General features: G+C 46.6%; 10 protein-coding genes across 10 annotated transcripts in view; 5 read left to right on the top strand and 5 right to left on the bottom strand.

Moving 5' to 3' along the window:
- The first annotated feature begins 17 nt into the window (after positions 1-17).
- On the top strand, positions 18-4,679 carry FOXG_14608 (uncharacterized protein). The gene has a single exon (XM_018394664.1). It carries the CDS (start codon positions 436-438, stop codon positions 4,462-4,464), a length of 4,029 nt encoding a protein of 1,342 aa, XP_018254193.1. The 5' UTR covers positions 18-435; the 3' UTR covers positions 4,465-4,679.
- Positions 4,680-6,165: 1,486 nt separating this feature from the next.
- FOXG_14607 (uncharacterized protein) lies at positions 6,166-7,315 on the bottom strand. The gene is made up of 2 exons (XM_018394663.1): positions 6,496-7,315; positions 6,166-6,444 (listed from the first exon to the last, which is right to left on the bottom strand). Exons 1-2 carry the CDS (start codon positions 7,248-7,250, stop codon positions 6,372-6,374), a joined length of 828 nt encoding a protein of 275 aa, XP_018254192.1. The 5' UTR covers positions 7,251-7,315; the 3' UTR covers positions 6,166-6,371.
- Positions 7,316-8,488: 1,173 nt separating this feature from the next.
- Positions 8,489-9,557, bottom strand: FOXG_14606 (uncharacterized protein). Its single transcript, XM_018394662.1, has 3 exons — positions 9,213-9,557; positions 8,812-9,165; positions 8,489-8,757 (listed from the first exon to the last, which is right to left on the bottom strand). Exons 1-3 carry the CDS (start codon positions 9,463-9,465, stop codon positions 8,570-8,572), a joined length of 795 nt encoding a protein of 264 aa, XP_018254191.1. The 5' UTR covers positions 9,466-9,557; the 3' UTR covers positions 8,489-8,569.
- A 927-nt stretch (positions 9,558-10,484) lies between these two features.
- FOXG_14605 (uncharacterized protein) lies at positions 10,485-11,663 on the top strand. Its single transcript, XM_018394661.1, has 3 exons — positions 10,485-10,693; positions 10,742-10,813; positions 10,859-11,663. The coding sequence occupies exons 1-3, from the start codon at positions 10,601-10,603 to the stop codon at positions 11,519-11,521; spliced, it is 828 nt and encodes a 275-aa protein (XP_018254190.1). The 5' UTR covers positions 10,485-10,600; the 3' UTR covers positions 11,522-11,663.
- A 541-nt stretch (positions 11,664-12,204) lies between these two features.
- Positions 12,205-14,088, top strand: FOXG_14604 (GTP-binding protein YchF). Its single transcript, XM_018394660.1, has 9 exons — positions 12,205-12,536; positions 12,596-12,756; positions 12,815-12,876; positions 12,930-12,965; positions 13,015-13,121; positions 13,177-13,540; positions 13,591-13,796; positions 13,852-13,888; positions 13,948-14,088. The coding sequence occupies exons 1-9, from the start codon at positions 12,324-12,326 to the stop codon at positions 13,965-13,967; spliced, it is 1,206 nt and encodes a 401-aa protein (XP_018254189.1). The 5' UTR covers positions 12,205-12,323; the 3' UTR covers positions 13,968-14,088.
- Positions 14,089-17,792: 3,704 nt separating this feature from the next.
- Positions 17,793-19,539, top strand: FOXG_14603 (uncharacterized protein; the record flags this gene model as incomplete). The annotated part of the gene is made up of 7 exons (XM_018394659.1): positions 17,793-17,831; positions 17,888-17,928; positions 17,978-18,285; positions 18,424-19,067; positions 19,121-19,231; positions 19,280-19,404; positions 19,452-19,539. The coding sequence occupies 7 exons, from the start codon at positions 17,793-17,795 to the stop codon at positions 19,537-19,539; spliced, it is 1,356 nt and encodes a 451-aa protein (XP_018254188.1).
- A 1,125-nt stretch (positions 19,540-20,664) lies between these two features.
- On the bottom strand, positions 20,665-21,159 carry FOXG_14602 (uncharacterized protein; the record flags this gene model as incomplete). The annotated part of the gene is made up of 2 exons (XM_018394658.1): positions 20,665-20,791; positions 20,855-21,159. The coding sequence occupies 2 exons, from the start codon at positions 21,157-21,159 to the stop codon at positions 20,665-20,667; spliced, it is 432 nt and encodes a 143-aa protein (XP_018254187.1).
- Positions 21,160-22,479: 1,320 nt separating this feature from the next.
- On the top strand, positions 22,480-23,677 carry FOXG_14601 (uncharacterized protein). Its single transcript, XM_018394657.1, has one exon. It carries the CDS (start codon positions 22,561-22,563, stop codon positions 23,461-23,463), a length of 903 nt encoding a protein of 300 aa, XP_018254186.1. The 5' UTR covers positions 22,480-22,560; the 3' UTR covers positions 23,464-23,677.
- Positions 23,678-24,246: 569 nt separating this feature from the next.
- On the bottom strand, positions 24,247-26,014 carry FOXG_14600 (uncharacterized protein). Its single transcript, XM_018394656.1, has 2 exons — positions 24,814-26,014; positions 24,247-24,760 (listed from the first exon to the last, which is right to left on the bottom strand). Exons 1-2 carry the CDS (start codon positions 25,971-25,973, stop codon positions 24,298-24,300), a joined length of 1,623 nt encoding a protein of 540 aa, XP_018254185.1. The 5' UTR covers positions 25,974-26,014; the 3' UTR covers positions 24,247-24,297.
- Positions 26,015-26,825: 811 nt separating this feature from the next.
- The window catches only part of FOXG_21585 (uncharacterized protein), a gene marked incomplete at its 3' end in the record, with an annotated part of 1,024 nt that continues 1,020 nt past the window's right edge, over positions 26,826-26,829 (bottom strand). The window contains exon 2 of the mRNA XM_018401929.1: positions 26,826-26,829. Within this exon, the coding sequence (XP_018254184.1) occupies positions 26,826-26,829 (4 nt within the window).

The following is a 26,829-nucleotide window of genomic DNA, read 5'->3' as shown; positions in this document are numbered from 1 at the left end:
AGTAGGTCAGTTCTTATCTTGGGTAAACGCAAGGCAGCACAAATACCTCGTATCTCAACCCGATTTAGCCGAGGTGGCGCTAATAGTGTGCCAATATTTATGCGCGCAATGTCACATTGCGCTTCAGCTTGTGATACTGTACCCTATCAGCTGGTCTAATTGCACAATTGTCTCGGCCGTTCGATAATCGATGAAAAATAAACTCGTCTACCACGCCTTTAAATTGCCCGCAAATTGTCCTAACATTGTTTCAATCTTTATGTCACCTGGAACCAATGTTTCAAATTTCTTACATACATTAGGATGAAAACCCCGCATCAGAGTCCAGTGATCATATGTCTTGTTACTGATCCTTAGTGCTTGCGCAAGTCATCTTTCCCCTCTTTTCCTGTCACTAAATGATTGCTCAAGTGCCGGCTTCTCACAACATTCACCATGGCATCAGATCTCACAAGTCAGCTTGAACATGCGGCAACATTGATTGCATCTCAAGAGCAAGATGAAGAGCTCATTCCGGACGGTCAGTTCTGCCGTAGTAAAGATTTTCTAAAGGACGTGGATCCGGAAACATGCAAGTATATTTATGCTGTCATGCTTTCGGATCGCTCTGAGAGAGCAAGGCGATTCTCTATGGCAAGTGAAGAAGTCTTGATGACGAGAGGCGTCGGCAACAATACGTCTGGCTTGAAGGATGCCGCTATTTTGGGTGCTCTGGCTGTTTTCAATGTTCTCAAAAGCGAGCCTATGAGAGGGGTCGTTGTCAGCATGTTTGGAAGAGTTCTGCGGAGACAATGGGAGGTTGCAGCTCCAGATAATGAGTCTGAAGCTCTGGATCGGGCAGTGGAATATCTCAGAAAGGCTGTTGAATTTGGACCGCGGGATCATTCAAACCGAGCATTGCATCTGGATGACCTCGGCGATATTTTGACACAAAGGTACAAGGCAACACACGAAGACGTCGACTTTGAGGATGCGACTACGGCTTTCCATGAAGCGTTGGCAACTAATTTCCCAGGGAAGCCGATTTTCTATCTTGGTTTGGCAAAGCTACAACAGGAGAGGGCCCTATATGAGAAGGAAAATCAGGAAAGCTTATTTCGTGAAAGTATGGCTACTCTCCAGCTGGCCGAGGATTCGGTCCCAAACCAATTCGACTCGAGGCCTTTCAGATACACCATTGCAGATATCTATCGTGCTCGCGCCGCGTGTTTCGTTCACTTATACGACCTGAACCAGGATATCGAGAACCTCAGAAAGGCAAAAGCTTCTCTCAATAGAGGCCTCGCAGTTTCTGAAGAGAAGCGTTCGAAAGATCGTTTTAATTGTCTCATCAACCTGGCGTCGCTACAGCAGAAGCTGAATGAAGAAGAGAATGCCAAAGACCCTTCTGCAGAAATCGGCTACCTGAGACAGGCCCTTCGGGTTCATCCAAACTCGACAGATGCACTGGAAGAGTTGGCGAATGCACTGGGTGAGAGGGCTGAACAGAACAATCACCGAGAAACGCAAATCGAAGCAGACAAGCTTGTCGAGCGGATGAATGAGCTCCAGATCATCGACCCGTCACCAAAACCACCAGCACGACTCATCAGAGAAGCGGGTGCTCATGAAGAGCAATTCAGCAAAACCGGACTGCTCTCAGAAATTGACCAGGCTGTTAAGTGCTTACAAGACGCCCTCGACCATCCAGATTTACAAGGCCACCAACAGATCAACTGTTACCAACAACTCGCTATAGCACTTCTCCTCAGGTTCGAAGCTAATGGAGACAAAGATGATTTACGTAACGCGTGTCAGGCAAATCTCGATGTCTTGCCTTTTCTCAACGACCTCGAAGACCCTATGAAAGCTCGATGTTTGAGAGCTTCTGGGAGGGCTGCTTTTGTGTCAGCTCAGATTCCGGGGCAAGAGCAATTCATCGATGGTGCTTTAACGGCACTTGTTGCAGCGAAAGAATTAGCGTCACGAACAGATCCCTTTTATCTTACTGTTACGAATGACATCGGCAACGCTTACATCGTCAAATGCCAATGTACCGGCGATGTCAAGTATCTTTCACAGGCCACTGAAGCATATCAGGACGGCCTTGACGTCTCAAAAGAGCAGGGATCTTCTGCTGGTACTATGAACATAATGCTGACGCATGGCCTCGGAAACACAGCCATGTATCAGTTCAAGTTCTCAGGGAGGTTGGAAGATATCAACACAGCCATCAAGTCTTTTGAGAAGTGTCTCGAAGCAACTGGGCCTACTGAGGTTCGAGCTGGGTCGAGGACAAGAAGCCTCAGTCACGCCCTTCAGCTCAGATACGACGATACCGAGGATGTCAGAGATGTCATCAGAGCTGGTCAGATTGTTGAAGAGGTTCTGGGCAGGAATCTCAACCTCCCACCGGTCGAAATCTCGGCATTGCATAATATGCTGGGAACAGCATATCTTCGCCAATACCACCGAGAAGAAGATCTAAGTTTTCTTGCTCAAGCTGAGAATAACTTCAACAAGGCTCTCTCTTGTGGATGCATGGATAAGTTTTACTTATTCTCAGCGCGGGTTAATTTGACGCGTGCGTTGCAGTACAGAGCTAAGAAGACACTCAGCCTGCGAGACCTTCGTGATGCGCTCGTGAACTTCCAAGAGTGCATCTCGATGGGTGGTATGGACGACATTAACCGTGGAGGCCTGCTCATCAATCAAGCCGAACTACTCATCGCAATCTATACTGTCAGTCCCGCTCCATTGAGCACCGTCGCTGCAAACGCATACTTGATCATGACGGCTCAATTCGCATCGGCACCAGGTATCGCTCGTCATACGCTCGCGTGGATGAAAGTCTACGCATCTATGTTTGCGCATGTGGTGGCAAAGGACCCGACAGCTGCAAGAAACTACATCCGAGAAGCAGCTGAGGATCTCCCTTTTGCGGTATATGCTTGTACCACGCGGGCTGATCAGTTACGACAAGCGAAGAAGTTTCAAGCCGTGCCGACACTTGCTCTTTGCTTTTCGATTGCCGCTGGAGATTCAGTGTTTGAAGCACTTCAACTATATGAGAGAAGTCGATGTGTCTTGTGGGAGGAGATTCTCAACAAGGGCGTGGATTCTGGCCTGGACCAGCTGAAGGAGAAGTTCCCAGATTTGGCAAGTCGGTTCATCGAAGCGAGGAACTCCGAGAAGGTCAGGGGCCAACGCGCGGCACGCTTCGATCTTGATAAGAAGTTTTTGCAGAGTCAGGCGGCTTTCAACAAGTCGACTTCGTTTCAGGAACTGATAGCCGAGATCCGAGCAAAGGATGGGTTCCGGGATTTTCTCAGGCTTCCACGCGAGGACTCGCACTTCTATGAACTTGCTGAGTCTGGTCCAATCGTCATTGTCGAAACGGAACCTCTGAGTGGGGGCTACGCTCTCACCATTACCACCACTGACATCCGGAAAATCTCACTTCCCAAATTCACTGTCGATGACATCAGGGAGCACAAGCAACTCTTTCGCGAAGCCATTGATATGTCGAATGACGGAGATGGTCAGCGTGGGGATCTTCTACATTATCTACTCACATGGCTCTGGGAAGTTGTAGCAGAACCGATTCTACACAGCCTGGGGTACGATGGGGCTCCTAAAGACGCAATTTTGCCGAGGATCTGGTGGTTGACGACGAGCAGCATTAATGCTTGGCCCATTCATGCGGCTGGAGATCATCGACGTGCGGTAGAGACGGGAGAGCGTTGCACGGTGCTCGATCGATGCGTTCCATCCTATACAAATACCCTTCGAGGATTATCATTTGTGAGAGATCGTGAGAAAGAGATCATGCAAAATGGTGGACATCAGAAAGCGATGCTAGTTAAGATGGAGACCACAGATCACCTTGCGCCACTGCAACATGCCTCAAGCGAGATCGACACTATTGACACAATTCTCACTCGCGGAGGATACGACGCCGTAATCCATGACCGCCCAGTTCGAAAAGAGGCACTCATGGGCCTATTAAACTCACAGGTCGCCCACTTCGCCTGCCACGGCGAAGTGGACAACTTAAACCCAGCGCGCAGTGGTCTCCTCCTTCGAGACTGGTACACCCAAGATGCAAATGGCGAAATCATGAGAGGAAACGTCCTCGACGTTCAAAGCATGATGTCAGCGCCAAAGAAGCTAAACTGCTCTCTCATCTATGTATCAGCATGTGAGACGGCTATCACAGGTGACCCAATGCTCCCTCAGGAATCGATCCATCTTGCCGCTGGGTTTCAAATGGCTGGTGTACCCTGTGTAGTGGCTAGTTTGTGGAAAGCCGAGGATGAAACTTGCGGTCTTGTCTCCAAGGTCTTTTATGGTGATTTACTGAAAGAAGGTCCAGGTGTTACAGGAGATCGGTCTGCGAGGGCGTTGAGACTAGCTGTTCTGGAACAGCGACAAGCTGAGATCGATCCAAGGTTCTGGGCAACTTGGGTTCATTATGGTCCTTGAACGTTATCTTGAGTAGAATCTGATTGGTATCTGATGCATCAGCTATCAGGGTAACCAACTCAAAATAACACTTTCAAAAACATACTTCAGGCAGCATGCCAACTACCCACATAACAGCCCAAGATAAGCTGAAACCTTATCATATGATCAATGGCCTGTTAGCATTGGCATACTTACGTTTAAACTAAATTTTAATTTTTATTACATCTTGGACGAATAAGTGATCATGATCCATCTTCATCATCGCGCTGCTCTCGGTAATCGAGAAGTTTCATTATTTCCAAAATTTTCAGGCTAGGAGACAAGATTGAACCAAGGAGGCTACTCAAGTAGAGATTTTGAGAGACTGAAAAGCATCTAATTCACGCATCTAGGGATGAAGACCCTGCCCATATCACGCGTCGCTCATCAGGCCTCAGATTGCACAGTTACCGCCTGTTTGTTCTTTGTGTCATTTCCCCCCTTTACTTTACCAGCAATGCGCCGCTCAACAAGACGGTCATGTGGCCTGGAATTTGGGATACCACGTGCGCAATCATCAACCTTCGCCTCTCGACAGCGCCAAAGGCAGCGTCAGTCCAGAGCAGTCCCTGCCTCCCGGTCCACAGCAGCAACACTCCCTCTTCCTCCATCACCAACCACAATACCGGGTACAGCCACACCGTCACTCCCAGTCCTACTCCTACTCGTGCTCTTCCTTCTGCTATAGCCTCAGCTCCAGCTCCGAGTCGATCGCCAGTCACTACGGTCCTTGAATGTTATTCCGAGTTGAATCTGATTGAGGACCAAGAAATATCGCGTGCCTTGCCAACTGGTCCTTTAGAAATGGTACCCCTAAGGCTATACTCAGTTCAGGGGACTTTTCCCTAAGTTCTGATATCTTTATTTCAGACCTCTCATCCGTCACATCACACTCTGAGAGCTGTGGCCGCCTGTCCTTCGTTTTATTTTTCTTTTATCAGATTACCAGCAATGCGCACTACAGCCCGACAGTGACTTGGTACGGCACGTGGTACAGCACGTGGTTTATCCTGTGCGCAGTCCTCAAGTACCTCGTCGCGTCAGCGCCAGACACAGCGCGTGCCCCCAGCCCCTTCGCGAAGACCACCAGCACCATCACCAGTACCATCCTTTCCTACCAACCAAGTCCCCTTGTCGGGTTCATCACCCAACCTTAGTCCTTTGAAAGTTCGCAAGGTGCGGCCCTTGTAAGCCTCAATCAATTACCGCAAGAGTACCAGGTTGGGAAGACGACTCAAGCCAATATTTTACTTGAGATTGAGAAGGTCAATGGGCTCTGTAAGGATATCTCTCGGCCTGCGACTGTTCAGACCAGTCAGGAGATCCTCGCTGCTGTGCGGGCTTTAAAGCCATCAGCAAAGGATTAACGCGCCAACCAGGCAACTAATGGTATGATGAGCGCCAACTTGAAGAAAAATAGATAAATAGTCAGAGTTCAGGGTTTACTACACTAAGCTTGGTCATAGCTTTAAGTGACTAGACTAAACTTATGATGAGATTAAGAGTAACTATACTAAACTTGCCTAAAGTTCCTCTAGTAATTGAGACTGAAGCTTTTAGATTTTCTGAATATGCAAGAGCGATTTTACCTATAAGAACCGAGTGGTATAAGCAGCCAATTAAATGAACTCGGGACTGGCCGATATTTGAAAGGGCATCACGGCGACTACCGAAGGAACAGGGGTTTCACTATACCCCGTACGGGGTATAATGTTCACTAAAACATGTGAAACGTTTCAGATCAACTCATCTCTTCATATCTAACCTCATACTCGCTATCCAGATAACACCAATACAGTCATGCCCATCAACTCGCAAACTCCACATCGCTCCCATGCAGAAATATGTACAAACATTTATATACATGTCATGTCATCGTTTCAAATCTACTTGCGATAAGTGGTCCAAGCACTGTGCATGCGGGTCTTCTGGCCAGGGGTAAACTCCTCGTAGCAAACACTACAATAACTATTAGTAATTATATCAATCAATGTTTCGGGAATAACTTACTCATCGGAGTAGTCCATGAAGTTGTGGATGGGGTCATCACCAGCCTGGTTAGGGCAGCTATCCCGTCGAGCAGGGCATCCACTGGTCTGGCTAGCCTGAGCAGGGGTATCGCTAACCAGATCTCCACCAGTGCAACCATCCTGGAAGGTATGGAAGAGGTTGAACCAATGACCGACCTCGTGGACGGCAGTTCCACCGAGGTTATAAGGAGCCATAGAACCTCCGGGGACGGTCTCAGCGACAATGACGCAGCCGTCACGGATGAAGGTCGAGGATCCAGTTGAGACATTAGGCTCAGGGAAGAAGCAGTATCCAAGAGCGTCAAGACCGTCAAGCTTAGCAACATCAGTGAAGTACAAGTTGAGAGTCTTGTAATCACCCTGGCGAAGCTGTCTCTTCATAGCAACCTCACCATTTCCAGCAGCCCAGTTAGAGTTGGTGGTGAAAGTGGTATCGATGAGGTTGAAGGTAACATCATGAGGACCGTAAGCGTCGTTCAAGGCCTTGAGCTGGGCTTGGAGCTTGGCCTTGGTGATGTACTTTGAGGAGGAAGAAGACACAACGTGGAAGTAGGTGTCGACGGTGATGGAAGTAGCGGCGACTTTGGAGACGGACTCGATCTTCTTGAGGTTCTGAGCGTGCTGGACTTGCTCGGGGGTAGGGTCTGCGATGGCGCAGCGAGGAGGAATGGCACGTCCGGCCAGACCAGCTAGGGCGTTGCCGAAGAAGAGAGCGAGAGCGAGCTTGGAAACCATTGTTGCGGTAATGAGCTGTGAAGAGACAGATGAAGATGAGGATATCGACTATAATCTATGCAACTACACTTCATACTTATAATGTTCTTCTGATGCTCTCAGCAGCGATATAGAGCGGGCATAATCTATCCATCTTACTATCTCATGGCGATCGTTTCCAATTATGCCATCTCTCCGTTCATCCAGATCAAAGGTCCATCCCATCACAGCATAACTCGCCATCCTTATCTATCCCAATTCCCCATAAGAGCAACTGCACAAGTTGTTCCGTTAATTTGACCTGCCATATTGACTCATGAGTGGACAGCTTGCCGCGGTGTCTATTCCGTACCTATGCTAGTGTTCGGAAATGGACCCCTGGACCTTCTGTTAAAGGAAATGGCCGCCGTGGAAATACGAGACAGCCGAACTTCGGACGCCAAGAGACCTTCCCGTCTTGGAAGGATCTTCTGCCGACGCACGGGCTTGATCTGGCGGGTCATCCCTGTAAGCTTAAAATGAAGCATTATGGTTAACTACCGGAGGTTGAGAACTTTTGCTAAGCTTATGTTAGTTGATCACATTATCTTGATAGATTGTGGAGGTGATGCTGGTGTTCAAGCCGATGCCGGCTTGGCGAGTCAATTGGGTCACCCCGGATGAAGGGAATATCTTGAGCGAAGAGTTGTTTGTCTCAGGATGGTTGAGTCATTGGTGAGAAGTGTTAAGTAATAGGATGACAATTTGTTCAGAGCTGAGAGGAAACCGTATAAGAAGAATAATGAAAAAGATAACAGGAATTCCAGAGAATAGATTTAGTATTATTAAACGTATATACTTAGTCTTTTAACGTCAGTAATAGTTCTTCACTATTTACATTTACCTCTGTAGGGTAGTGTCGAAGATCTGATCGCGCTCATCTTATCTTATCTCAACCAGATCCCAATTAGACGGCCCAATTAAAACACATACCTGGCTAAGCTTGAATGAGAACTCTGCAGGGACTTTTTCATCTGACGTTATCAGCTTGCCTGCACACAATCATTCTGTGAGTAATTGACAGCTGAGATATAAACTCCACGCATCATTTCAGCCAGTAAGAAGTTGTCATATGTAAGTCGAAAATTGGTCAGAACTCTTATCAATACCACTTCTGGTACACATAATGCTTGGTACCATTTATCACATGAAAAATGCCGACGTCATAAATTTGCTGCACTTAAAGACGTGCGCAGCCAAGTTCATAAGAGAATGAAGATCGAGGTTAATGGCTCATTATTTACCACCAGGGTTCTATAGTTGGTTTTACACTTCTATCTAAAATGAGTTTCACGCTCTGTTCAATCCTCATCCCCAAATACAACAGCATGCTCAAACGCCCAGTCTCGAATGGCATCAAAGTTGCGACATGTATGTAGCGTGCTAAAATCAGGCCAGTGACCATCATAGCCATCGTAATACTTGAATGCGAAAACACCAGTGTCGCTCTGGCACATTATGTTGTTTCGCAGAATCTCGATGCAGTGATCTACAAATCAGATTAGCATTGATCAAGCAACCGGCTGAAAAAGGTCTGACTTACCAAGATGTCCTCTCAAGTCCTCAGGCTCAACCTCAATATCACCACCCATCTTGGAGTAGTAATCCCTGTAGGTTTCTTGCCGAAGCAAGTTCAGACAGTGAAGCTGATGGAACACTTGGATTCCAACACGATAGCCCGTATGCCCTGTCTTGGGATCCTTGACCTTGAGAGATTTGGGGTCAAGACCCAGTTTGTCAAGCTCAGCTTGTGAAATCATTTGATCACCGACGTCGTATGTAACATGGTTCCACGCTTTATCAACTTCAGGTCCGTATCCGACAAACTCGGACATCTCGAGGGCTGGAGTAATATTGTATCGGACCGTATGGAATTCTGCAACGCTTTCTGCGGGAGCTATCTGGTGTCAAAGAGAGGTCAAAAATTCAAAGCGACAGACTTACAGTAAGGAAAGTTTGGCTGATTGCAAACGCCACTTTGTAAAGGGCTGGCGCGAAGCAGTAATGAAAGGGCGAAGAACGCCAATGAGAAGGAGAGTAAGACACCATGACATATCCATATCAAGATTGGATGTGCACCTGGCTGTGAAATGAATGGCGAGATGTTGGTGTAGATGGGCAGAGGTGATAAGAGAGCGTTCTTCTCATGAGTTTGTTGCTCTTCATCGTCAGGAACTGGACGATACTTTGAACCCATTGTTGCTGCACGTAATAATGATTGACTAAACCTTCGAAAAATTTAAGAAAATGACTGGCCTGCAGAAAGAGAATGAAAGTCAACCTCCAGGGCGATGAAAAAAATTAAATAAGTGCGACAAGTTTTGAAGCAATGATGTATATATCAATGCCCAGAAACCTGATTCTATAATTGGTCTTCTTTGACTTGGCGTTTGGGTCTCTACAGTGAGCGGATAATCGGCTCCCAATAACAACTCTTCAAACGCCAAGACGAAACGTGAAATGGTTTGTGCGACGACAGAATCCTACATCAAGTCATCCAGACAACCCACTTAAAACAATGTTCCAGCTTCACGGGTTTGACAGATCTCGAATCAGGAATAGTAAACCATTACTCACCGAGAATTATAGGCCCAGACAATATCTGTAACAGGGGTTAGTAATATTCTCAGGCAACGTGAGGCACTATACGTCGTAGCCGTCAGGGGTCGTGTCTTCTAGACCAATCATGTGAAACTAGCGAAACTTGTTTGAGTTTTATTTCCACCAATGGCGCGCCACTAACGACTTTGGCATGTCACTTCGCGTTTTCGCGTTTGGGCAAACAACGACCAGAGTCTTGGGTTTCGGCCGAGGCTGGAGTTTCATGATTGGCCGCTCTAACCGTCCCTACACCTTGACCCAAAGTTACCTAGTGGGAGGCCGACGAGGGTATCAAGGAGAAGAACCTTTTTCGTACACGGCGGTTATTCCGTTGTTGACTCAACAAAGCGGCAATGTCGGCATCATGTCCAACGAATCTTCAAACGCTATCGGTCTTGTCTTGGCGCTTGCGTTTGACGATTCTCTGAACTTGGGAGATCTAGGGGGAGATCTATTCTAAGACTCAAAGAATCTGGGGTTATCATCTCAAGTTAGACTCAACATACCCAATTCGAGTAGTATAAGAAGCTTGACATCTTCAGCTACAACCTTAATTCTTCAACCAACTCACATTTCCTTCTTCAATCATCTGAGCTTAGCTTTGCTTGACGCAAACGTTCTTCTCTTCTAATCAACTTTCAAGGCTAGTCCTACCCTTATTCTACATCACTCTTATTTTACCTGCCGGTCAGAAAACCACTTCTACACTTTTCCATCACTTCCAAGTCAAGATGTATTTCTCCAACGTTGTCGTCACTGTCCTCGCCGCTCAGGCTTTCTCTCAAGACAGCCGAGTTCCTCGCTCAAGCTTTGGACATGTTGCTGTAAGTTGCTCACCATGGTCATGATACTTTAAAGCTAACGTGAGCAAGGCTTTGATGGCTGCTGCAGCTCTCCCAGCAGACGCTCTCGCTCTCCCGATCTTCAGCGTTGAGAAACGAGAGGTTAGTCTTAATATCTACTAGTAGCACTTCATCTAACAAGCATAGCCTCATCACCAGGGCGGACAGAACAACCAGAACAACCAGGCCCAAGGCCAAAACAACAACCAGGCTCAGGGCAACCAAAACAATAACCAGGCTCAAGGCAACCAGAACAACAACCAGGCTCAGGGTCAGAACGCCAACAACAATGCTAACGCTGGCGCCAATGCCAACGCCAATGGATGCAACGCCAACAACAAGCGAGATGAGGAACTTGTAGCTCGTCACCACCAGGGCAACCAGGGAGGCAACGCCCAGGGTAATGCTAACGGCAACGCCAATGGCAATGCCAATGGTAATGCCAATGGTAACGGAGCTGCTGCCGCTGCCAATGACTGCAACAACAACAACAACGCCGCTGCCAACAACAACAACGCCGCTGCCAACAACAACAATGCCGCTGCCAACAACGGCAACGCCAACGGCAATGCCAACGGCAAGAACAACAAGCGGGAGGAGCTCTTTGCTCGTCACCATCAAGGAGCTCAAGGTGGCAACAAAGCCCAGGCCGCCGGCGCCAACCGCAATGGCCAGAACCGCAACAACGCTGCTGCCGCCGCCGCTAACGGGAACAACGCCGCCAATGCCAAGTGCAAGCGAGAGCTTGAGGCCCGTCACCACCAAGGAGCTCAGGGCAAGCAAAACGCTCAAGCCGCTGGTTGCAACTAAGAAGATAAAACTCATCAAAGTTTCTCGTAGACTTGGACATATATTAGTAAGACATGTAATGGTTGGGGTGAAGGGGGAGAGATTATGTCTTGGCTTGGAGTGATGGGGTGCTGGAAGTAATGGGCTGGCCCATGGATTCTGGTAATTAGAGTGCTAGTTAGAATAATAAGACTAGAGAGTTCGGTTCAACTTTGTTGCGAGACCTGTTGGTAAATCACCTAATGCCTGATCTAAAGGTCTTCTAAGTCTCTACTAAATTTACCTAAAGCTTTTCATCTCTTTGGATAGAGATTCTAAGTTTAGTACCCAAAGGTGGCTTGGCCGTGGTCGGAGATAATACTGTGGCCGTGCTAACAACGTTTCAACGTGGGCTCGCTTCCTAACCGAAGCTGAGTTAGGCTTAGTCCTGTCAGTTAACGGTATCTCCACCCCTACACTAAATCTTCAGGGTCCTTCACGTGATACCCCTCACGAATACCTTCTTCCCTCGCAGGGCGATATGAAACCCGGTATAGACCAGGCTGGGACCTCTCTGTAGATATCACAACTAACATACTGTATTCGCTATTAAATGAACTCACTGGGTATCAATACATAGCGTTTTCTCGTATTTTCTTGAGGTTACAGCGTATCAACGTGGCTTTTTACTAACTGGCCAGAACACTCTACACCCATGTCTTTAAAGTGGGCTATCAGGCCACTTCTGAAAAGTCTTCCTCACAATCCCATCCCTTGAACTCTCCAAGCAAAAACACCAACCAAAACATCTCATCTACAATCTTTGGAACTATCGAAGAAAACCATGCCTCCTAAGAAAGCCGAGCCCGTTATCGACAATGTCGTCGCCTTTGGCAGAGTTCGCAAGAACTTGAAGATGGGATGCGTTGGTCTTCCTAATGTTGGAAAATCGAGCTTGTTCAATCTCTTGACGGAGCAGAGCGCTGCGGCGGAGAATTATCCTTTCTGTACAATTGAACCTAATGAGGCGAGATGTGCTGTTCCTGATGCGAGATATGTAAGTTGAGATGCTGCGAAATAACGGTGAGCGGAAGGCTAATATTGGTTGGAACTTAGGACTTTCTTTGTGACCTCTGGAAGCCTCCTTCTATGTACCCTGCTTATCTTCAGGTCACCGACATTGCTGGTCTGATCAAGGGTGCTTCTCAGGGAGAAGGTCTTGGAAATGCCTTCTTGTCACACATTCAGGCTGTTGACGGCATGTTCCATATTGTTAGGTACGCTTCGGGACGAACAGAGCCGTGGGGGGACCAGCTGACTTGGCTCGATTAACAGAGCTTTCGATAACGATCAGGTCTTGCACGTCGACGACTCGATTGACCCTGTTCGAGACTTGGGTTAGTTCAGCACAGCATGACGAGGTAACTGAACTGACTAATGATTCATATAGACACCATTCAAAGCGAGCTCTGCAAAAAGGATCTCGGTATGTACCTTCTCTTCGATAACGAAATAAAAACTAACACCGATCTTAGACATTCTCGCGAAGCAAATCGTCGCCGAGGAGCTGATCGTCAAAAAAGCTGGTGGCAAGTACAAGATGTTGCCTCTTTTCACTGAGACAACAACCAAGATCAAAGAAGTCAGTGGAAAGCAAATGACAATGAGGAAATGGGAAGAAGACTGACACGAAATAGATGCTGGAAAAGGACCAACCAGTTCGAGATGGAAGCTGGACACCTGCTGAGATCGCCCTCATCAACGAGAAGATCCAACTCATCACCACCAAGCCAGTCATTTATCTCGTCAACTTGACAATGAAGGACTACCTTCGACAGAAGTGCAAGTACCTTCCTGGTATTGCCAAGTGGGTTACTGAGCATGGTGGTACTCCCCGCGATATCATTCCCTTTTCGATTGAGTTCGAAGAGAAGCTGCACAGCTTGAAGGATGACCCTGACGCTCAGGCTGAGTTCCTCAAGGACATCAAGGTCAAGTCAAAGTTGGATAAAATTATCACCGAAGGCTTCACAAAGCTCGGACTACAATACTACTTCACAGGTATGTTCAAACCTTCCGACAGGGTACAGTCAACGCTGACTTGGATGTAGCTGGTGAGAAGGAGATCCGATGCTGGACTATTCCCAGGGGCTGCTTGGCACCGCAAGCCGCTGGCGCTATCCACAGTGACTTCGAGAGAGGCTTTATCAAGGCTGAGGTTGTCGCTTATCAAGACTTCCATGATCTTTGCGAAGGACAAAAGTCTATGGGTCCCATCAAAGCCGCTGGCAAGTACCGTCAAGAAGGAAAATCATATGTAAGTGCACGCAACTCGACTCACACCACATAAAGCTCACTCTTGTTCTCTGCAGGTTGTTCAAGATGGAGATATCATCCACTTCCAGTTCAGTAAGCAATACTCCCCATGATGCCTCGGTCTTCTGTTGTATGCTGACTGTCTTTACTAGACGTTTCGAATAAGAAATAAGTCTATTATATCTTTGGAAAAGACTCATGAAGTTGCAAGTTGAAAAGAATTCAGGCCTCTACGATAACTTATAGATTAGACACTAAAAGAATACACAAAGTGCGTTTAATTTCCAATAGGATGTCTCGAGTTTCTGTTTTATATGTCTTCGCTGAAAATTGCAACGTAAGACTCCAACATCACTAGAAGAAGAGTCTAGCGTCACTGACATAACGACAGATGTCAGTGAGTAATAATAACACCAACCACTGACAGACCATGGTGAATTGTAAATCACCACATTATATCCCAGTATTACTATTTCTATATCCCAGAATCAACATCAAATCCATAAACATGGGGGAAACAGTGAACATGGTCGAGCACTATGAACAATCTTAGGGTTCTGGTAGATTAGCTGCCACATATAGGCATAAATAACTAGCCATTACTTAAACTATTATAAAGAACTAATAATTTTAATTTTCGAATTCCTAGAGTATAATATAGGTTATATTAAACAGTTTAGGCTCGCAAATTAATAAGTTCTATCCATACTGTTTAACTCCTTGGGCCTTAATGATCTCCTGGTATGTCCCTGGCGGATAGCCATCCTTGGCTAAACTGCATCAATTAGAGCCTGAGTGCTCTGGCTATGACCTGCATCGAACGCAACATTATTCTTTCTTATTCAAGTTCTAGCAGTTTAAATCTTTTCACCTGTCCATGGTTTGTCAACATGGACGTCCTTCTTCGGGCATTTCGAAGATAACATCTGGAAAGCATCGAAAGTCTGTCCGGACCACGATCGACTTCTACCTTGCGCGATGACCACTAGCATCTCATTTGAAACGCCATCAACAGCATCGTGCAAGAAGTCAGAACAGCCTGGGCGTTGGTGTAACTTGACAATCCACTATTGAGCATAAACAAAGCTTGATACATTCTTTCAAAATTAATTTACCTCAATATCCTCCGGCTCTACCTGAACTGCATAACTCTCTTTATTAGGTTTTCTCTTAAAGGTGAAAAAAGTGTTGTTATTTGCACCGTTGATACACATCGTGTTTCTTGCCTGGTCAAACTGTTCGACATACTGGGGTCCTCCCAGGAACCAGGGTATTAGCTCCAGAAACAAGCACCCCAGTGTTCAAATATGAAATTCTCTTGATACAGTCTCGCCTTCGATATCGCACTCAGCAGGGCGGTATCCCGGAGCTGGTGGCACCTTTTGGTTGAGAATGTTAGAGCGACTCTTCGCTGTTAAAAGTCGATAAGCTAAAGTCAGAGATGACAAGAACTATTTCATCTTTACTCCCTGATCTCTCAAAATAGATAATTGTATTGAAATTGATGTCCTGGTGTCTGCCGTAGTCACTGTTTGCTCCCAGTCCTGGATGCTTTAGGTTGTGGATGGATTAGAGTGTACCAATCAGCTTCCCAGTTAATTAGATATCCAGAATGTTGCCTCCTTGTGTTTGGGGGATTCACTCTTTTCCAATTACTCGCTGAGATTATAAATCGCGCTTGGGAAAATGAAACTCCGTTCTTCTGCGCAGGAAAAAGCACACAGGAGGATCACTAGGTGGGGATGCGTGAGTCCGTTGAAACGCTCGAGCATCTTCCTTCCAATTCTCCTGTAATTTCGACTTATTGCCATAGCCCGTGCTGTGAAGGTTCTTGATTGCAAACTTTATACGATAAAGGTTGATGTTGTGTTTGATCTGCCAGCTTCAATTGGCTGGAAAATGGTAATCTCAGGTTCGTTACTTACACTTGTCAATAGCGGTTGATATGAGTGATGGCGTTTCGAGAGATTGACGCTACGGTTTGCAAGTGCCTTTATATAGGTAGCTGGCGTTCCCTTAAAGGATTGTCCACTGTTAAGATAAAATATGGTCTATTAAATTCTGTATTGATATGAATCAAAATATTCTTCCCTCTGAGGTCTTACGGCCTTTGAAGCACGCACACCATGGGTAGATTAGGTCCTGTTGGAGAATAGACCGGGTTGTTCTCAATCCTGATGGGTAGTTGTCGGTCGTTGAATCCTGTCTTTGCAAAATGCCGAACATTACCGCAGCATTCCTGTCATACGAGCAGTGCGAAAACCTTATCTCTTCGCCGAGAGCTGCAATATAAGACTATGGCGTCACTGGCATCAGGATCTGGCATCACTAATAGAAATGTCTAGCATCACTCTTAGAAGAGTCGAGCATTGCTGACAGAAGAGTCGAGCATCACTGGCAGAGGGTCCAGCATCACTGGCAGAAGAGTCTAGCATCACTGGCAGAAGGATTCAGCAACGGCCAAGGTATTTACATCAAGGTCCAGTGCAGCCTTCTGTTTCAAATTTCAATCAGAATAACCTCCGTCATTACAAACAGCTGACCTTCTCCGTTACAATCACAAATCACTACCCTCAATACTATAATGGCAATTGAAATTGTCCGTGCGACCTCAACAGAGCAAAAGGCTCTAGAGACGTTTTTAACCACCATATTTGATCAACGAAGTGTAACGGTAGAGGTACGATATTCCCAACTTATGTTCAAGAGGTACAAGGGTATTGATTACATGTAGTGGGATCGGGGGAAATTTCATTGTAAGCTTCCAAGACGTCTTACTGAGGTCAGTGAGCCCTAAGCTGGTTGTGATTCTTATCTGACACGAAAAGGATGAAAAGAATAGAATGGAGGAAGCCGTGACGATGGATAGCCCTATGATTGTTTGGCCACAACTATAAGTATTTGACGACTAATACTTCAGCTCAACTTCTACTTGAGCAGTTACACGCTGCAGATTTCAAATTCTTTACCTGGGGATTTCTCAGGCTGTATTCGTAGTATTTAGTAAGGGGTTGCAACCGACCTCTGCAAGCCAGACTGTGTTGTGAATCCTGACAGGCAGCTGTTGGCTGTCTAATCTTGCTTTGTAAAATGGCTGATATCACGGCAGCGTACTTATGAATAGACGCACTTACCAACGTGCGTAGAAGTTTAATTCCAGGATATCCTAAAGCAACTTACCATGATTGTTTATACTCCCCAGACTAAGTATTCTCTTATAGCATTTACTCACATGTCCATCGCTGGTATATGTATTTTGCCATTGGCACCTTTACTACACAAGTCCGGTCTTCGGCGCTGTGCACAATCAACCCGCTCTGAGCAGATAGGATAGGTATAAGTGATCCAGTATCTAAATACACTTACAAATAGTTTACTCATAGTTATAGCCTAGGCAGTAGTCGAATATTCTTGGCCTTTTTGTAGATTCTTATAGCCTTCTGGAGACGATTTCTCTTCGAAGATACTTCTCAGAATGTTAATTCTACAAGCACAGAGTGAGCCGCACATCCATTTCTGATATTGCTCATATGTGGAAAATGACCTGTTACACACTATTCGCCTAATCACTTATGCGACGCTTTTCAACGGCCTGTCACACGTTGCACTGTTGATCAACATAGTGATGTCTCAACACAGCCATGAACAACGGTTTGTCTCCCCTAGGACAAGAAAGTCTAAAATCCGAATTGCATTCAAAACACAGCCCCGTCAGGAAAGATAATAAGCGGCAATTTCCTCCGTCAAAGACTTGTTGGCTAGGCCACCTCACTCACATCTTTTGATAAAAACATCATCTTGATTTTGCAACCTCTGAAAGATATGAACTGGGCAAATGACAATGCGATATGCTGCGAAAATGAAACTAGCAGAGTATTTAAATATCATGAGAGACCAACCAGCGTGGTACGAGTGTTTTCAGACACAAGGGTTTGCATTCCGTAAGGGAATCAGATGCAGCTTACTAATAGTATTCCAGAAGCCTTTGGTATGGACAATGAGTAATAGTACTGATTGGAATAAATGGTTCGATAAGGTTGTAGTTACTATTTACGTCTTAAGTTTACTGAGACTAACTTATTTCCTTAGCAGCATCCAAAGCTTGATGGATCAGACGCTGGCCTTGTTCTAATGTATGCTCATCTCTCAACTATGACGCCCTGAAACTGATGATTTTATTAGTCTAGCAAGGAAAAGCGGCGAGCCCAAGATCGATCCGGTGGAGGGTATCGAGGCAAATGATTGGATCAAAGCTATCGAGAGAGCAACCACTCATAATAGCCACGCATCCAAAACCCCGCGTCACAAAACTTCGGGCCTCCTCGATGTCAGGGAATTGCCATTCTCAGAGCAGTCCTTCAAGGATATCGCAAAGAATTTTTATATACACGACTCGATCAATCGGGTTGTAAGCCAAGCAGAGGTTTCACAGTTCTCAGCAGTCAAGCTCGACATGGGCAGGCAAAATGGTCCTTGCCTACCCGCACAAGGTTCGTTTCTGTTGATTACTGGATATAGATCACTTCTCATGCTGTTTAAAGTATACAACGCCCGCACTTCGAATGCTTGGCAAGGCGATCTCGCGGTATCATCGACATATTTCCCGCATTGTAACCTAACATTTGCAGTCATGCTTGGTTGCACGTTGCCAGTCGAAGCAGAGATGTTGACACGGCTTGGAACGGCCACTTACGAGATTTGCCATCCACTGCTGGTTCCCAGCATGCTTATCGAAATTGAGAGAAAGCGCCACCTGCCAATAGTGAACAACACTCTTGACGAGCTCGAAGGGCGGATCCTGGAGCTGGACGAGGATCCCGAGTTCCTGCAACATATAACGGAGACGGAAAAGGTTTCTCGCAAAAAAGCAAGGAGATTAGCCTGGTTAGACATGCAGTATCTCCGAAATCAACTTCTGAGCTGGAGTACCTGCTTGGAAGCCTTTTACGAGCATGTGGATTACCTCAACCGAACAATATTTTGTGACACGAGCCCTTCGAACCTTGACACAGAATGGTATGACTCAATCGACGAGATCTCTCTAGTACATGGTCAGCAGAACCAGGAAGTCGGCCATCATGCGGACGTTGTTTCTACGGAGCTTCAGGTTCACAAGTATCAGGAGGTATCATCAGTTCGACTAATGAAGACTTATATGAGACGGACGGGCGCTAAAATGCGATGGAGACTACGAGAAATTATGAAGGAATATAACGAGAAGATCCGAGAGTGCACTACGGGCTACGAAGGAATGATCATGACGACACAATGGGTAAACTACCCCCTTTTTCACTCTGTTCCAAAAGCTTTGCTCATAGTGTCAAGGCTCAAGGAGAAACAAATGTGGAGATAGCATTGGCGACTAGTCAGGACTCACGTCATATGCGGTCCATCGCACTAGTCACCATGATATTCCTCCCTGGAACATTCTTTGCAGTAAGTTATGGCTCAAAGCACTTGATAACAGACTGACATATAGTGTAGAGTATCTTCTCAATGGGATTTTTTGAGTGGAAAGCCGACGGTGGCTCTATATCTGTATCTCAATCCTTCTGGATCTACGTGGTCCTAGCTGCAGGCTTTACAGCCTTCACAGTTGGAGCATGGTGGTATATCGGAGTCTATCGCTACAAGAGACATAGGAACCTCTCCTCAGGACTTGGAACAAGTCGGTTCTTGAGTCTGAGACCATTCAAGCTTTTACTAGGTTGGATCGTGAAGTCTACAATGGCAAGGGTGAGTAAAATGTCACCTCCTCCATGATTTCAAAACTTAAGTTCAGGTATGTACGTTACCGACATTCATTATATCGCATCGCCAAAAGAATTCCGTTTCGTTGTGCTTTGTCTTCACTCCTGATATAAGCGTCTTCTCAGGCATATTACACTAGCTTTTATCAAGGGGGAAAAATACAGTACATTGAGATTAAATTGACCATTGTCTTGTCTTTAAGTAGATGTGAAGCACTAAGTTCTGTGTAGAGGTTATAAGGCCACAGGTCTCGACTAAAAATGAGATGTGACCGAGTTGTAACCCTTGCATGTGAAACAGAATCTATCTATAGACTATACAACCGTAGTCTCCCTTTATCATAATGGGCCTGATGCCCTGAATGGACTTGTAAAGAGCATGTCCGACTCCAATAGTTATTTCATCGAATTTTGAGCGAAAAGACAGGGTGCGGGTTGTACAATGGACTGAATTACCCGCATTGAGCAGTTGGGCCTGGAAGGACTCTTGACTTTCCAAGGAGCGGGCGTGGGTTCGAGTGATGCTTATAAGATTCTATTCGAAAAGACAATAATAGAATGAAGCTCGTAAAAAGTCTTCGGTACTTAGATCTCATCTGAAGCTGGCGAGGCGTCACTCCAAGATGCTCCAAAAAAGGGGCAGATGCTGGCGAGCCTTCATACAATTGACAATAGCGTGCACTGAAAAAGACGCCTCTTAGTACAGGCACTAGTATCATGATCACAAACGAATAGAATATGCCTAGGCTAGGCACTCTTTGCGCTTCAATTATGCTTTGTCGAGATACAAGACAAATGCTGTGATTGGCATATGTGGCGAAGCAGACATTAGCGACGCTATTAGGGAACCACAAAGGCAAGCAGTTCGCCTCGACGTGCATTACATATCCTGTCACAGTTGGTTTGTTCTGCTAGATTACAAAAATGCCTTAGCCAAAACGTGTAACATACAACCTGGCCCCGCAGGCCAATACTTCCAGCTTTACCACCATCTTAGGCGCTCGTATCACATCATCATTGAGGGCGGTAGTACGTGCTAGTCAAACGATGGCCCCCTAGAGATGAAACTCTTTGGGTGGCGCAGGGTTACACGAATGAGAGCCCCTCACCGGAATTAGCTCAGAGGTCAATTGAATCAGCTGGTCTAGCGATATCAACGCGCCAGTGGTGTTTGTTGACAGGGTCCTTCTGGTAGATGTTCACCTCAAAGAACTTGTTGTGGCTGCGGCACTTGTAGTTCTTATAGCTGAAAGGACTCTTAGTGTCATTGACTTGTGTGTCATGACCTAATTCAGAAGTGTTTACTTACGTGTTGGCCTTCTTGAAGTTGGCTTGAATCAAGTCTTGTTCAGACACTTCGATGTATTGCCCCTCGGACGAGTCTTTAGGGATGAAGTATCGCTTCGATTCAAGTGGGCCAAAATTGACTTGGCGAACAAGCTGGACTGCATAAGAAGGGTTGAGCTGGGAGAGGTCATGCTGGACATCGCCAATACCGACAGTAGATTCCTTGGGGAAAGATCCCCATGACATAAAGTTGTTGAACTTGGATTGATGGGAGAGGTACTGAGAGCGATAGGGCTCTATGGCATCACAGCAGAAAAGTGTAGACATTTTGGTTATGCGTTGATGGAGTGATGAAAGTATGAGGATTACTGAAGAAGAATGCTAGGAAGTGCTGAGTATTTAACTTCTCTTTCCAGCTGGCCGTCTCGTGGAATTCGATCAACTGCCGTCTCATTAGTATTATTATGATTGGCCGGACTAGCCGCATGCGACTATCATCATCATGCAGATTCTGAGGCCTAGCCAAAGGGTTTGGCCAATCAGTCAAACTACATTAATCCGCCACGTCCGATTGGCGGCAGTCGTTAGAGTGTAATTGCCTACATAAAGTTCTTTTAATGTGCGAATACTTGGACATCCCTCTTCCTTCTTCACGGTTGACCCTGGTGGTGCTTCCGCAGTCACTCATTGCACCAACTTCCTTCACCAACTGTCGACACTCTTTTGCAACATCTAAGCCGTTGCATTCTGTCTTCATCTGTTATCTCTCTTCAGCAGGTTAGAACATCATCAAGTCCCCATCCCAGGTAGGGGTCTTTTATTTCTAGTCAGGGCCACCGGAACTAGAGAGGTCATTTCACCAACACTATCACGAACATCGAGCTCCCCAGTTTATTGACCCTAGCTGGACTCAATCCGGAAATGTTGGGCCTTTGCCTCCCTATGATTGGGGGTGTTCAAGTATTACTACTCAGCCTGCTGGACAGAGCGCACAAGTTGAGGAGGATTCACGGCTAGAGCATGGTACTGAGAGTCGCTACTCTCCAGAAAATGACAACAGTCAGGGTGGCGTACCTACTACAGGCGCTCACAAATGTCCCGAGTGTCCAGCTGTTTTTGCTATCAAAAAGCCGTATACGTGAGTTCTCAGTCCCTGATACCTTTGAGAGTATCGAGGCTAACAAATGCAAACAGTGCTCATCTCAAGACTCACACAAGTCCACACAAATGCACCAAGACTGGGTGCAACGCAAGCTTTGCACTGAGGAAGGATCGTACCCGTCATGACAACGAACAGCATGGCTCCATTCGATGGTATTGTAGCTTCCCGGGATGTACGTATCAAATGGCGCGCGATGGCACGGCACGGAGAGCAAACCTTGAAAGGCATGTAAGGACACGGCATAAGCAGCAGGATCCAACATCGTATTGTGAGCGTAGGACGTAGGCAGCTTGTACGTCACTGATAACTCTTGCTGTTGCCCAACTATGCTTCCACCGAGACGGTCTGTTGGCGACTTGGATTCGTGTTGTAAGCACAGGATGATGATTACCAGTATAGGAAGGAGCTTGAGATCTGGGATAACGAATGAGTCACAGGTAAGATCGCTGGTCGCTTATAAATAGTGTAAGCTTGTACCCCTTGACGTTGCGAAGGTCGAATCCCTTGAATAATCATCTACCCAAATCTTGCGTCTAAAAATTTGTTGTTAGCAGATTCTCATCGATATGACAGCCCCGACACACTCTCAAGCGACATGGCAAGCCTTGCCATTGTCAATCGCTCCTTCAATAGCGTCTCACTCCCTGTCAACGCCAGAGTCCCTGCAAATTGAGATTGATCAAACAACTCACCGGCTTGAGCTCCTCAACTTCTTTCATATTCCTGCTTCTTCTAGTATTCTCGAGATTGGATGCGGCCAGGGAACATGCACTGTTGTCTTGGGACATATCATTGGGGAAGATGGCCACGTTGACGCCATCGACCCCGCACCTCTTGATTACGGTGCACCATACACCCTCGGCCAAGCACAAGAACACATTACCAAAGGCCCTTTAGGCGGTAGTGTAAAGTTTTGGCAGACCCAGCTCGAAGACTTTCTAAAAGAGACGGGGGACAAGAAATGGGATTATGCGGTCTTTGTGCACTGCTTATGGTATCTCGATGCACCTGAAACCCTCGCACGCATGCTCAAAGCGTTGAAGGGAAGGGTGAACAGAATCTGCATCGCTGAGTACGCTATGAAGGCATCTGAGCCAGCGGCCATCCCTCACGTTCTTGCTGCTTTGACGCGAGCTACACTTGAGGCCCAAAGGCCGGACAGCGAAGCGAACATTCGATGTCTGCTAAGCCCAATTGACATCAAGAATATCGCAGGAGACTCAGGCTGGAAAGTTGAGCGAGAGACGGAAATTGTGCCGCATGAGGGACTGCAAGATGGTGGCTGGGAAGTTGGGGATGTGAAAAGCAAGAGTTCTCTTGATGATATTGAGCAATATGTTGCGGACAGTAAGATGAAGGTTGTGCTTAGGAGTGGGAGAGAGGCGGTTGTAAGAGCTGTTGAAGGACTCGATGGTAAAAAGGTGCGGACCATGGATGTCTGGGCGGCAACGTTGGTTGGAACAGATTAAGAAATCTTGCCGTTTGCTGTAACCAGCTATGGGGAGGATAGAAAGACCAAATGATGAGCTGGACGATTGATATAAAGAGAAGGTCTTATAGACATTTAAATAGACTATGAAACGGCCTGAACCTAAGAGCCAAGGCGCTTATGCGTTACGTTCTCTTGTTCCTAGAGCGCCATGTTTTAACTAGGACCTAGCAACACTGGCGCGAAATTTGTTGCTTTCTCTTTTAGCTCGTCGAGACAGGCGATATGTACCTGTCCGCGGAGGTTTGCCGAAGAGGTACCAAAAGTCTAGCACTTTTGAAAGTGGTGCCATAGAATTCGATAAAATAAGACAAAAAAAAAACGAACTTGGTTTCGATCCCCAGAGCATCCTTGTGCCAAAGGATGCGCCAACGGCGGCCTTGATATCGTAAAAGCCATTATGGAAAACGTGAGACCAGAAATCCGGCAAAATTTACTGAAATATACTGACCATGTCGGAAAAAACGCGCTCTGGTTGCTCCACAAGCAAGCAGTCTTTTCATACCTCGTTGACTTGGGAGCCGATATGAGGACAACAGGGCGGGATGGTAATAATCTGCTACGTGTAGCAGCTGAGTTTTCGCACAAAGTGGAATTTGTCACAGAGAAGATTGAAACGATTCTTGGGTTGTCAGTACTCAAGGACATGCTTGGCGAAACGAATAAGGACGGGAGAACACCAAGGGAGGTGGCAGAATGCGGGCGGAATCCAAAAAAGGTGGAGTTCCTAGACGCAGTGATGAGAAGACTTGGTATGTTGGGTTCAAGAGAGTGAGAGTTCCAGACACTGGTTTTAATAACATTTCGTCTTGTCTTACGAGGACTGCTGCAAACCAACACCCTGCAACTTGAAGCCCTCCACAAAGCTCACTGGGGGTGTATATGCCCTTCTTCCGTGTGTCACATACGCAATGGCAGCAATGATAATAACACCAGCCCATATCAAAGGCGCCCAATTCGCTGAAGCTGTGTCAACAGGTAGGGTCAGTGGAAAACAGCAGAGAATGACAATGAACAAGCTGTAAAGCACAGAAAACGCATTAATCGCCAGTCCAAAGCGACCCAGACTCCAGCGAGCCGAAGGAAGCTGCTCGCCTCTGATGCGCTTAAGTAGTACGCAACCAATACTAAGGAGGTAAGTGCTCATGATTCCGAGTGTAGATAGTGAAACGAGAACGGTGAAGGCGACGTCGGAGCCGATCTGGATGAGGCTGAGGAGGGCGGCTCCAATGGACATTAGGTAGACTGCGTTGAACGGCATGTGCCATTTCTTGTCCCTATAGGTGCAGTTAGTACATGACTTGAATGATCAATAAATGAAACTACTCGCATGTGTCCAATCCACTGAGAACCTGGGAGACCCTTATCTCTCGCAAACGCCCATGTCTCACGAGCACAGGTCGCAAGAGTCGTGATGTTGCCAAGGTAGACCAAAAGCCACAATATGACATTGAAGAACAAGTTCAGAGCTTGAGATCCAGTGCGATCGAAGAGGGCGATAAATGGCCAGTCTGCCTCAATGATGGGATCAAGCGGACCAATGCAGAAGAGCATGGTGATGAGCATGATGAAGCCGAAAAAGACGTTTCCGACATATGACCACCAAATAGCACGCGGCACAACGATTGAGGCATTCTTGACCTCTTCTGATAGATGGACAATACTGTCCGAACCGAAACAACACCAGAGAACGTAGATCTGAGATGATATATAGGCAAAGCCCATGTTATCCCACCCGCTCTGGTCAGTAAACTGCAGAAATACGTCGTGCGCATCATTCTTGTCGCAAAGAACCCAAAGAGGTATCATGACCGCGAAAAATCCCAGAAGATGGCCAATCAAACTCGCTGTCTCGAGCTGAGGGAAGAAAGCAGTACCCCAGGTGTTGAAGGCGATGGTAACAATGATAACAGCCCACATGATCAACGCAATCTGCCACGTTGTAAATGCAAAATCAGGCTTCGTAACGTTGATACAAGCCTGCACCTGAAAAGCGATAGTGTAGCAACTACTCGCAAAACTAGCCAGCCAACCCAGCGTCGTCATCCAGCCTGAAGCATACGAGAGAACCTTCTGATACTTTGGCGGTGAAAACTCGCTAACCCAATGATACTGCCCACCCGAAGTAGGCGCCATAGAAGCCATCTCCGCCAAACTCGCAACGACGGCAGAGTACGCAATGGTCGTGGTAACAAAACACCAGAAAACACCAGCATATCCACCGTTCGTGAAACCCGGCGCAAGGGAAATCAGCACAAATTCCCACGTCGCCATGTAAATAGCTACAAAGCCAATTGACGACCACAGCGAAAACGTTCGTTTGAACTGCTGTTTCTTGCCCAGGCGCTGCATGTCCAGGTGGTCTTGGTGATCGTTGTGAAAGCCATCTTGGTCGAGTTCTGTTTCTTCGGGGAGCAGTTTGTTCGCTTCTTTCGAGGGACCGACGGCAGCGGAGGGGTCTGTCGATGATTTGGATGAATCGTCGGCCATTTTTACGACTGGAAAAGGGCAGTGAGGATGAGGAGAAATTTAGGAATTAGGTGGCGAGGGCTATTTATTAGGTCGTACAGGGGAAGAGATTGAGCTTTATCCTTATCGAAGCCACCGATGGAAGCCCCGCTCCGTGAGAAAGGAGTACATTCATGCGTTAGGAGCTTGCAGGAGTTGTCACTAGTTCTCTAACTAGCTGACTGTAGCCTTGCGTATTTGTGACCAACCAATTTCGTCCCGGAGGCGGCCCGAGGGTCTAGATCCATTAAAATGCGTTACACTAAGATCAAACAAACGTAGATCGTCCGAAGCTGCGGGTCTGCTAAGGCTGAAACTGCTATTTGAGGAAGCTGGCAAACAGTCGCGGTTTCATTGGCTTTTCTATTTAGGTGAATAACCTTTCTCTAGCCAGTTGAGGCTCTGTTACCAGCATTTAACTATATCTCCGTAGGACAGGCGATATTTTATAGGTGAATAGGATCAAAGGAGACAATAAACCGCCGGTTTAGGTACTCTCTTCCCTAGTTCAGTCTCTGCTCTTCACTTTCTCGATAATGCGCACCAGTGGGTTCTTCCTCGCCTCCTCTAGGGTTTCTCCTCCAATCTCCAATTTTGATCCACTCATCAAACCTCGTAGATAACTCTCCACCTCCTCGCTCCTCTGCCAAGGCTGATCCTCAAATTTCAGCGCCGGGTCGAATGAATCTTCCTTAGAAGCAGGCCCTTTCACAAACGGATCTGCCCCTTGCTCAACAAGAAACTCAACAATCTCCCAGTTTTGGTGGTGAACTGCTCTCGACAGTGCTGTGCCTCAATGAGATAGGTTACAGCGTTGATGTCAGCGGCAGTGACTCAA

This window comes from Fusarium oxysporum, chromosome 12, assembly GCF_000149955.1.
Source record: "Fusarium oxysporum f. sp. lycopersici 4287 chromosome 12, whole genome shotgun sequence".
Taxonomy (NCBI): Eukaryota; Fungi; Ascomycota; class Sordariomycetes; order Hypocreales; family Nectriaceae; genus Fusarium; species Fusarium oxysporum.
The sequence above is the reverse complement of the archived record's forward strand: the minus strand, read 5'-3'. Positions and strand labels throughout refer to the sequence as shown.